At 40.9% G+C, this 12492-nt stretch overlaps 1 protein-coding gene across 1 annotated transcript; it reads right to left on the bottom strand.

Moving 5' to 3' along the window:
• Positions 1-1916: 1916 nt before the first annotated feature.
• On the bottom strand, positions 1917-3811 carry LOC148691538 (uncharacterized). The gene is made up of 2 exons (XM_088682854.1): positions 2114-3811; positions 1917-1943 (listed from the first exon to the last, which is right to left on the bottom strand). Exons 1-2 carry the CDS (start codon positions 3794-3796, stop codon positions 1917-1919), a joined length of 1710 nt encoding a protein of 569 aa, XP_088538980.1. The 5' UTR covers positions 3797-3811.
• Between the last annotated feature and the right edge of the window lie 8681 nt (positions 3812-12492).

Here is a 12492-nt window from a genome sequence, read left to right as displayed (position 1 = left end):
TCCTATAAGCCCACAATGCATCCTCTAACCTCAAGCTCCAATCTTTTCTTGTTGGGCCAACCGTCTTCTTAAGAATCTGTTTTATCTCGCGATTCGACACCTCGGCTTGCCTGCTTGTTTGAGGATGATAGGGTGTCGAAACCCTATGTGTAACGTTGTACTTCTTGAGCAGTGCCTCGATTGTGCGATTACAAAAATATGAACCTCCATCACTTATAAGGACTCGAGGCATTCCAAACCTAGCAAAAATGTTAGACTTCACAAAATCTGCAACCACTTTGGAATCATTAGTACAGGTGGCTTTTGCTTCCACCCATTTGGAAACATAATCTACCACCAACAAGATATAGAGGAAACCATGTGAGGAAGGAAAAGGACCCATAAAATCAATTCCCCACACATCAAATATTTCAACAGAAAGTATAGGGTTTTGTGGCATTTGATCCTTAACACTTATATTACCCATTCGTTGACAACGATCACATGTAAGGCAAAATGTCCTAGCATCCCTAAAAATGGTTGGCCAATAAAACCCACATTCTAAGACTTTAAGGGCAGTACGTTGGGTGCCAAAATGTCCCCCACATGCATATGAATGATAGAATGTTAAAATAGATTGAAATTCAAATTCATTCACACAACGTCTTACAATCTGATCGGGACAAAATTTCCAAAGGTACGGATCATCCCAAACATAAAACCTAGCATCCTTTTTAAGCTTATCACGTTGATTCCTATTAAGTGTGCTAGGGGTATGTTTAGCCACCAAAAAGTTCACCAAATCTGCATACCAAGGCTCACTTACCTGGATAGACATTAATTGCTCATCGAGAAAGGTTTCAGAAATTGGCGATGCTTCCTCATGCACCATTCGACTTAGGTGGTCAGCCACCACATTCTCCATGCCCTTCTTATCCCGAATCTCAATGTCAAACTCTTGTAGAAGCAACATCCATCGAATTAGTCTAGGCTTGGCCTCCTTTTTCGTGAGCAAATACTTGAGAGCTGCATGATCAGTAAAAATAATAACTTTAGTACCAAGTAAGTATGATCGGAACTTATCTAATGCAAATACCACATCAAGTAATTCTTTTTCAGTGGTTAAGTAATTTAATTGAGCATCATTTAGTGTCCTAGATGCATAATAAATAACATGAGGTTGTTTGTTCTTTCGCTACCCCAAAACAGCATCAATCGCATAGTCCAAAGCATCGCACATCAACTCGAATGGAAGGCTCCAATCTGGAGGTGTGATAATGGGAGCCGAAGTGAGAGCCTCCTTTAAGTGCTTGAATGCCGTGGAGCATGCATCATCAAACTCGAAAGCCACCTCTTTTTGAAGCAATCGGCATAGTGGCTATGCAATCTTAGAGAAATCCTTTATGAAACGCCTATAAAAACCTGCGTGACCAAGAAACGAACGAACCTCTCTAACCGAAGTTGGAGAGGGTAAGTGACGAACAAGGTCTACCTTAGATTTATCCACTTCAATGCCTTTTTCAGAAATAATATGTCCTAGAACAATACCTTGCTTAACCATGAAGTGACATTTTTCCCAATTAAGCACAAGATTCGTTTCAACACAACGTTTCAAAATTAAGGTCATATTATTCAAGCAATGATCGAATGAATTACCAAACACGCTAAAATCATCCATGAATATCTCAATAATCTTCTCGACATAATCAGAAATTATACTCACCATGCATCGTTGAAATGTCGTAGGGGCATTGCACAAACCAAATGGCATGCGCCTATATGCAAAGGTGCCAAAGGGGCACATGAAGGTTGTCTTTTCTTGGTCATCTGGAGCTATCACAATTTGGTTATATCCAGAATATCCATCAAGAAAGCAATAAAATTTATAACTGGCTAACCTTTCTAACATTTGGTCCAGGAATGGCAATGGAAAGTGATCATTCCTTGTCCTGGCATTTAACTTCCTGTAATCAATGCAAACACGCCAACCGGTCACAACACGAGTGGGTACAAGCTCTTGTTCTTCATTCTTCACCACCGTGACTCTAGACTTCTTTGGAACAACCTGCACGGGTGACACCCAACGACTATCAAAAATAGGATATATAACACCACAATCAAGCAATTTTATAACCTCCTTTTTTACTACTTCCAACATGGGTGGATTAAGGCGACGTTGAGCCTCCCGAGATGGCTTGGCTCCCTCCTCCAAAAGGATGCGATGCATGCATGTGGTGGGACTAATGCCTTTGATATCCGCCAAGGTCCATCCAATGGCAGATTTGTGCTCCTTTAACACCCTTATCAACTTTTCTTCTTCTTGGGCCGTGAGTGAGCTAGATATGATGACAGGTAGTGTCTGATCTTCTCCCAAGAAAACATACTTCAAGTGACTAGGTAATGACTTTAACTCAAGTGTAGGTGGCAGCACAATTGATGGAAGTAACTTATTAGTCAAAACCGAATCTAAAATTGAGAGTGGAGACTTACCAGAGTGTGAGGGCAATGACTCGAGGGCCACAACCATTTCAAACACTTCACTACAAGGGGGCACAGCAATATGGTCAGATTCCATGCCGTGGATTGCAAGGATTCCCCCACCCTCATTTCTTGCTCCTATGTCGTGCACTAAGGCTACTTCAAGTGCATCTTCGTTCATTTGATTCAAATGTACCTGTGCCAAAGAATCAACAATGTCAATAGCAAAACAAGAATGGTCCTCAATTGGATATCTAATGGTTTCAGAAAGATTAAAACGAATAATGTCCCCATCAAATTCCATGGTTAATGTTCCCGTAAACACGTCTATCTTTGTTCTCGCTGTTTTCATGAATGGACGGCCTAGCAAGATTGGCAATGATGGAGCATGGCTCGAATCCTCCATTTCTAAGACATAAAAATCTGCAGGAAAGATAAGATGATTGACCTGCACTAAAACATCCTCAAGGACTCCCTTGGGATAAGCGTTAGAATAATCGGCCAATTGAATTATAACGCCATCTTGTTTTAACTCACCAAGGTTCATAGATGCATAAATGGAATATGGCATAACATTAATAGAAGCACCTAAATCTAACATGCATTGTTCAAATCTAGTGTTTCCAATTATGCATGGGATAGTAAAGCTCCCTGGATCCTTACACTTTGGAGGTAACTTTCGTTGCAAAACCGCGGATACATTTTCACTTACTTTCACAACTTCTTTGTTTGAAATTCTTTTCCTAGTTGTGCATAACTCTTTTAAAAACTTTGCATACCTGGGCACTTGCTTAATAGCATCAAGTAAAGGAATGTTTACTTGGACTTTTCGAAAGGTATCCAAAATGTCCTTTTCGCTTTCTTCCTTCTTCGATTGTGCAAATCTGCGAGGGAAATGAACATTGGGCAGATTAGTGTTCGAAATCACAACATTTGGGACAACCTTACCTGAGGTGGACGGATGGGAGGTCTTAGATGGCTGCGGCATGGGTGGTGCCACCCTTGCCGTGGGGTAAGTTTGCTCCTCTTCTTCGATTTGTATCTTTTCATCGTCCTTGTTTCCCACTTCTTTTCCACTTCTTAGTGTGATAGCTTTTGTAGATTCGAAACCACCCTTGGGATTGACCACCGTAGTGCTTGGTAACTTACCATTTTCACGGAATTGTCCCAAAAATTCTGTCATTTGGCCCATTTGCTTCTTTAGCTCATTAACCTCCTTTGCTTGGTTCTGCATTCCCTGCGCCATTGTGGTTAGTAACTGATATGTTTTATCATCATTCATAGACGTACCTGGGTTGGGTTGGGATGGTTGTGCTTGAGGAGGTGGTTGTGGTGCCATTGGCCTTGGAAAGAAACCCGGGGGTTGTCGGAATCCACCTTGTTAGGCATATTGCGGTGCATCTCTCCATCTGAAATTGGGGTGGTCACGCCATCCTTGATTGTATGTATTAGAGAAAGGATCACCCCTTGGTTGGTTTTGGTTCCCATAACCCACAGCATTGGCAGATTCCCACCCTCCATTCTTAATTAATTGAGGGCATTGATCAGATTGGTGTCTTTGAATGGAGCATACACCACAGATTGTAGTTCCTTGCATTTTGGGGCCTTCAACAAACTGCAATAACATAGACGTAAGGTTAGCCATTTGGGATTGTAACTCAAAAATAGAACTTACCTCATTTACATGATGTGGCCGTGGGGTGTCTCTCTGCCCAACACCTTCATATTGTTGTGCATTGAGTGCTCGATTAGCAATGAGAGTTTTGGCATCCCTAGGTGTCTTGTCCACTACAGCTCCTCCCACGGATGCATCCAACATTTGTCGTTCAAGTGGTAAAAGACCTTCGTAAAAATATTGAAGAAGTAACTCCTCCTTCATTTGGCGCTGTGGACATGAAGCAACAAGAGTTTTAAAACGTTCATAATAAGTTGGAAAAGATTCACCTTGGCTTTGCTGAATTCCACTAATCTTCTTGCGAAGAAGAATGACTCGTGATGTCAGAAAGAACTTCTCTAAGAAGGCTCGCTTCATACTCTCCCATGATGTGACAGTTCCGGGAGCCAACTCATACAGCCAATCCTTGGCCTTCTCCAACAAAGAAAAAGGAAAAGCCTTCATCTTTAATATGTTGCTGTCCACGTTCACCGGTGTCATACTTGAGCATACGACTTCGAACTTCTTTAAATGCTTATTGGGGTCCTCCATTGATAACCCATGGAACTTGGGTATATGATGTAGCAAACTTGACTTCAACTCAAATTCATCGGTCTTCTCAGGGGCTGCCCTAGGGTATTGGATGCAAAGAGGGGCTGCATTGGCCAAACCCGAGGCAGAAAGCTCCTTGATGGTTCGATTGTCTGCTGCCATGGTTGGTACTTCCTCTTCAAACCTTGTCGTGGCCTCCTCTTCAACCGCAACTTCTTGCTCTTCTAATTCAGGTTTGGGACTAGGAGGATTAGACTCTTGCAATTTCTTTTTCCTTCTCAAAGTCCTCTCGAAATCACCGTCAAAGTCGAAGATATGCTCACGAACAGGTTGTGAGCTACGAGTCATAAATTAGTACCTGCACACAAGAGCAAACAAGGTTAGTAACCAACTTAATAGACTCGGCACAAGTAAAGAAATAAGATACCTATACACAACACAAAAGTAAAACACACACACACACAGTGCAAAATTTAAACACAAAACAGAAAATAAACAATTTAAACAAGACGCAAGAAAAGGGATTAGCAAACTTTGCTAATCCCTGGCAACGGCGCCAAAATTTGATGTGAAAATTATGTTAACACACAAATTAAACCCTATTTGTGACAATTGTAGTAATGATGTAAGTAGGGATCGTTCTAACCGGGGATTAACTAAGGGTGCTAATCTAATATAAATTGACTTAAAAACACAAAAACTAAACTTAAAGACTCTTAACAAGACTACTATGACTCAAAACAGATTTGAAACACTCAAAACTGCCTAAAACAATCAAATTGACTCAAACAGAAACTAGAACTTGATTTGGACGAAATTGAAAGTGTTTATGACTCCAAATGCTTAAAAACAGAAAATAAAACAGATTTGAATGATTAAGACTCAACAAAATATAGGGGGATTATGTTTGGACGAAATTAAATTAAATGGGCAGATTGTAAAGAAAACAGATTGTAAGACAAATTTGTGATGAATCAATGGATGATGGAATAGCTAAGGGGTTCTTCTCCACACATGAAATATATGCAACGTAAGTCAATTTCCAGTTATCAATTCAATAAGTTATGAACCTCGACACTCCAAGTTAATTAGGTCCGCTTAAATTAACCTTCAGATTTCCCTAGAATCATTGAATTGGATGAATATGCATCGCAAACAAATTATTTCTAACAAATTCTCTATATAAACATCATGATAAAGACACAAGTTAGAATCATTACGTTCTTTGGAAATCATAAGCATCGACAAGGCATTTGTAACTATGAAAAGCATGATACTCTTGCCAGGAATCTACTTAACACGGTCGTGACTAGCGACCTTCACTACTTGCGAATATAAATTCATAACAATTAGGTGAAACAAACTTATATCCTAGCACCAAATTCAAGCATGCAAATTAAGCGTGCACTCTCAATCAACATACAAAAATAAGTTCTAAATCAAACGGTTAAGCAAATTGTATTCACGACTTATGCAACGATAACTGGAAGTAATCAACTTATTTCACATATATAATCATGGTTTTGAATACACCCTTAGCCAAAACGAATTTAGCCAATCATACTCAAAGCAAAACAAAGATTACATGAATTAAACATTGAAATTTAAGATAGAATGCACCTAACATTGTTCAACATCTCAGAATGAAGAGCCAAACAATTGTGTGAAACTGTCTCATTTCCCTTGCTTGCGGCAAATTGGATGATGATGGTTTCTGGGCTGTTTTGATGATGTAGAATGGATTTTGGGTGGTGTAGAGGCACGGCAAGGGGTGTAGGTTGAGTGTGGATGGGTGTTTGATGGTTGGAAGGTGGTGGAGAACTTGGCAAAGAGGTGGAAGAAGGTGGAGCGGCTGCTTGTATTTTCTCGACGCTAGAACGGTGTTTTGGGGTGTTTTTCTGCCCTAGGGTGTTTTTGGACGAATTTCTGTGATGAATGATGAATGGCTGCCTAGGTTATGTGTTGGGGGGTGCGGCACACTAATAGATATATATATATATATATATAGCATGGCCGAAACCCTAGCAATCATATTTAGGGTTAACCTAGCTGATATAAGTGTTTTTGGGCCCCTATGTTGCGGCATTGGTTTGGAACTTAAGTCCTAGCCCAATTGGTTTCAAATATGGACTTAAACAATCCAAATCCAAGAGAAAAAGGGCCAAATAAAATCAGAATCCAATTAGAAATAGGTTTAAGAATTTTCGTCCAAATTTGGGCCTTCTAGAAACTAAGTGTCTTATGGCTGATTTTGGGTATTCTAGAAGGCATAAAAGGGGGGGGGGAATGTGTGGCACCCTTTTAGGGTCAGATAGGGCCTCTAGAAATTAGGTTTTTAGGTCCACTTATAGCTAGGATTAAGGTGGAACAAGATTAGGTTAGGACAAGATAGGATAAGGTTTGGATAAGATAAGGTTGGATAAGGTTTTGGATAATGTTTCCTCTTTTCTTGCACTTTCCTTATCTTCTTTATCCTGAACTTTCCTTTTCTAATTTGTAGCATGTTTCTAACCTCTTTTGACTCCAAATTCGTCCATCCACCTTGCTCCATATACAAGCTATCCATAATAAGCCCAAAACTGCTCTAAAAGGCTCCAAAATGCATCCTTTTGCCAAATACGTCTTATGAACCTGAAAACACGCAAAAGAAGCTTAAAGAACTAAAATAACTAAGAACTAATAACATAAATGCACGAAAACAAGCAACTAAGTCGCATAAATATGCTCCTATCAAATAGCTACCATTCTAGTATTGGTATGTCAGCTTTCGAGGCACTCTATGGTAAATCCTGTCGTACTCCTTTATGTTGGTCAGAAGTTGGTGAAAGGGTGTTAGTGGGCCCAGAGATTGTTGATGAGACTACCCAGAATATTCAGGTAATTAAAGCTGACCTGAAAATGGCCCAGCATTGATAGAAAAGCCTTGCTGACAAGCACGCCATTGATAGGGTGTATAAAGTTGGAGATTGGGTATTTTTGAAGTTATCTCCATGGAATGGTGTATTACGGTTTGATAAGAAAGGTAAGTTAAGTCCTCGCTACATTAGACCATACCAGATCACCGAGTGATAGAAGCATATTTATGCGACTTAATTGGCTTGTTCTCGTGCATTTACGTTGTGTTTCTTTAGTTATTTTAGTCCTTTATGCCATTTTCGTGTGTTTTTAGGTTAATATGGCTAAGGAGGCAAAAAGGTGCATGTCGGAGCATTTTGGAGCAAAATTGGGCTTAGAATGGAAAGCTTATGTTTGGAGCCAAAGTGTTGGACGAATTTGAAGGCCTTGTATGCACTTTGGACATAAAACAAAGGGTCTAGCCCAATCAAACAATCCATCAAAGCCATGCAAAACCACCATTCACACACACATGCACCCAAAACACATCTTTGCCGTGAGTTTCCCCTTGCCTTTCCAGCTTTCCCTTTCATTTCCAGCATTTCACTTCATCATTGCACCACATTCTCCCTCTTTAATCCACATGCATTCATCATCATTCACCCTAGATGCCACTCACATGCCTTCACATTCATTTTCGTCAAATTCGTTTTACAATCTGTTTTGTTTTCAAGTTTCTGGTTTAATTTCAAATTCATCCAAAACCAATCCCCCTTTACTTTATTGTCCAAATTAGTTAGAAAGTGTCTTAGTTTGTGTTTATAAGTGTTTTGATTCAATTTGTTGACAAATTCGTCCAAATTCACCAAGGTGCTCAAAACTGCCCAGAAAGTGATTTTAAGGCAGTTTTGAGTGTTTTGGGTGATGTTTGAGTCTTTTGGTTTGTTTTAGTATTTTAAAGTTTAGTTTCGCATTCTTTGAGTCCAGTATAGTGTTTTATATTGTGTTTTTACATTTTTGAGTCAAATCCAAGTGATTCACAATCCCTCCTAATCCCCGGTCCAGAACGATCCCTACTTACATTCTTCACTACAATTGATAAAAAGAGGGTTTAATTTGTGTGCGTATAATTCTCGCATCAAATTTTGGCGCCGTTGCCGGGGATTAGCAACTTTGCTAATCTCTTGGATTGTTTTATTTTCGTTTGTGTGTATATATTTTTAGTTTTATTTTGTTGATTTTAGAAGCAAGACATGGCACTTGATAGTGCTTCTCTTTTGTCACAGCTTATGGAAAGGTCCCAAATGCAAAGAGTTGGTACATTTGATCATAATCAATCAAGGAATGACGTGTTTTCCAATACTTACAATTCAGATTGGAGTGATCATTCAAACTCTATATGGTGGGAACCTCAACATATTCAACAAGAAGGATATTGGCAGCCCTATGAGGAGTTCTATTCAACGTCTATGCATCCACCACAACCTCATATACAATATGCCCAACCAAACTCAGGTTTGTCAATAGATTATAATCAAGCTCTTAATGAATTAATTTCTTTGGTGCAGGGCTCACAAAACCAACTCAAGGAGGCTCAACAAGGAGAATATTGGCAACCATATGAGGAGTTCTATACAACACCTATGCAGCCACCACAACCTGCCCAAACAAATTCAAGTGAGTCTTTGTATAATGATACGGTTAGTAAGTTACTCACCAATTTGTCTCAGGGGCAAGAAGATCAAAACAAAGCAAGGCAAAATCAAGACAAAAGGTTGGACCACTTGGAAAAGCAAATTGGGCAGATAGCGGAGTTCATAGGACAATTTCAAGACCAAGGCAAACTCCCTATTTCAACCATGGCAAATCCGAAGGAAGGATTTGAAACTGCCAAGGAAATCATCTTGAGAAGTGGCAAGGAGGTTGGAACGGACCCTCAACCATTAAAATCAAATCACAAGGAGGATGAAAGATTGCAATTTGAGGAAGAGGAACACACCCAACACACGGCAAGGGAGGAAACACCTTTGCCGTAGGCACCTATTGCACCTACGCCATCCAATTCAGGTAAGGTTGTTCAAATTTTAATTCTTTCTAACCCCATTCCACCCAATGTCCCTATTCCTTGCAGGTTCATGAATTCCAAGGAAGAAGAAAGTGAAAAAGACATCTTGGAAGCCCTTCCAAAGGTGCAAAGTATGGAATATCAAGAATTCATCAAAGAGGATGTTCTTGAGGCAAACAACCCCAAAGAAGTTGAATTTCATAACACAGGACAAGTCATAACTCTCAAAACACCAAATCTAGCTGAATTTTCTAGTCCTACAACTTTCGAAGGGGTGTTTATTCTTGAGTTTATGTCGGAGCACACAGGTAAGCCACCTCCCTGAATTTCAATTTTGTTTTATACTAATATGTTGTTAATGATCCAGGCACCCACTCTAGAATTTAAACCATTACCGGATCATCTCAAGTATCACCCCCCATTCAAAGATCAATTCCATGTCGTGGGTCCTAAGTGAGAAAAGAAGTTCTTCGTCCGGCTGCAAGACGTAAAAGAAAGCGCTACTTGGGAGGCAACCCAATGCACTGAATAAAACAAAGCATGTTCATTGATTTTCGAGAATTACAAGTGTGGAAAAAAAATATATATATATTTGTATCTAACAAAGAAAGATGGAGCCTTCACAAGGGTTGTGTACGTGAAGCCCCACTACGTGGCAACACTCTAGGAGCGGGAGGCATTGGAGTGAGAGGCATCGGAGCGAGAGGCATAGGAGCGGGAGGCACCGAAGATAGATCATTCAAGGCCCCAATCCTTGGTGGAACGCTAGATGACGCAGGAAAAAGGTGCCTCTGGAAGAAAGACGCAAGCCTTTGATGGTCACTTTGAATTCGACCTTGAGATTCTTGCATCTCATCAAGCTTCCTCTTCATGCCTGTCGAGTAATTATTTGCAAGCACGTGCAAACTTCTATTCTCGTGCTTAAGCTGTTTGATCTCTTGCTTGAGATTTTCCACCTCTGCCATCAATGATTCAACCTGACGGGAGCGAGCAAGTAGGCGTTGGCCCATGTTGGACACAAAGCCCGCGCACTGAACACTGAGAGCTAGGGAGTCTTGAACGGCCAACTCATCGGACCGTCCTGAAAGCAGCTGACTATCTTTAGGAGTGAGGAGGTTCCGAGCTACTATCGTAGCTGTTGTTGCATCCGTCATCATGGAGTCTTCACCTGTAAGAGGGCTATTAGAAGATAAGAAAGACGGGCACCATACCTTACCCTGACGTGGCGCGACTGGATCACTGCTGAGACTCAAATCTAAGCAAATGTTCGATGGGTTGGATGGAGTAAAATCTCAACGGGCCGGAGACGATTTTCACAGATGGGCAATATTCAAAGTGTGCATGTTAGAGGTGATCGATCACCTCTATAAAAGGAGCGGCGACACACTCACCGATTCAGAATTGAAGAGACACCACTCTTCAAAGCCGGATTTTCCTGCGTTAAGTTCGCCAGCTCTTCAGACGCAATCTCGGCTTTTCAGATAAAGCGTGTAACTTTGACAAAAGATTTCTGACAAAGTTGAAGACGCGTGGAGGCCGAGAAAGCAGCTACACACTTTTGCCGACAAGCGTGGATGACAAAGCCGAAATCCTGGCTTTTCTGAAAACGCGTGCCACTTTGTCAAAAGCTCTCTGACAAAGCTGAAGACGCGTGGAGGACATTGCCGCATCCGCACTGCCACTTGCCATTACAATTCCTATATACATCAACATTCATGGCAAGGCATACACCCAAAAACGCATGACTTTCCTTCTCGGCCGAGAATGTAGCTGCAATCAAACCTCTCAAACATGCTCAGTTTTCTTCTTCTCTTGAGAACACATATTCAACCATTGATGTATCCCCCAAAGAAGATATCAGATGCCTGGAGTACAGATGAGGCAAGAGGAAACGGTGGATCGAAGCATGTGGAGACAAGCGCAACAAATATATGTGCTGATTCATTCGCTGCTTCTGCAAAAGCAAAAGTATCTCATATCATCAAGGGCGAAAGCAAAGGTATCTCATATCATGATCTTTCCCTGTCCTTTCCTTTGTCCTTGTTATTACTCGCATGGCAAAGTAAGGTGAGCAATCAGCCGGCACTTGGAGTCAGTCTTTCGATCTGGAACCGACTACCTGGAATCTATTCCCTGGTTGCTTACCTAGTGTTGCTCTCGAGTAGTCATCTTCAAAGGTTGATACACTTCCAGAGAAGGGACCACATCTGCTTGAAGAACAGCTAAGACGAGTGACGAGGAAACATCAATCTTATGGATAGTCAGCAAACGCAACAATTGCATATGCTGAGTTATCCTCTAACCCTCTTTAATACGAATTGGAAAGATTGAACAAAGAAACCGGTCATCACCTCCACCTCGTGCTTGCCTGCCATGTGTCAGAATCCTCCAGCCCAGTTCAAGATTAGCCTGTGGAAAAAACTCACGATCAAGCCTCAATGGAACCACCAAGGAGAAGATGGAATTTACATTCCATAACCAGATTTGCATCCCTAAACTCTTCTCTTTGTTATTTACATTCTGCCCTGTTTAATGAGTTTAGTTGCTGTTTTTTGTGTTTGCTTGTGTTTAAGTGTGGTTTTTAGCTTAAAACATTGTCCTTGTGTTTAAGTGTGTTTAAGTGTAGGTTGAGTGTGGATGGGTGTTTGATGGTTGGAAGGTGGTGGAGAACTTGGCAAAGAGGTGGAAGAAGGTGGAGCGGCTGCTTGTATTTTCTCGACGCTAGAACGGTGTTTTGGGGTGTTTTTCTGCCTTAGGGTGTTTTTGGACGAATTTCTGTGATGAATGATGAATGGCTGCCTAGGTTATGTGTTGGGGGGTGCGGCACACTAATAGATATATATATATATATAGCATGGCCGAAACCCTAGCAATCAGATTCAGGGTTAACCTAGCTGATATAAGTGTTTTTGGGCCCCTATGTTGCGGC

Source organism: Pyrus communis, chromosome 13, assembly GCF_041283825.1.
Source record: "Pyrus communis isolate YQ-2024b chromosome 13, ASM4128382v1, whole genome shotgun sequence".
Classification (NCBI taxonomy): Eukaryota; Viridiplantae; Streptophyta; class Magnoliopsida; order Rosales; family Rosaceae; genus Pyrus; species Pyrus communis.
Note: the sequence above shows the minus strand (reverse complement) of the source record. Positions and strands in the feature narration are given on the sequence as shown.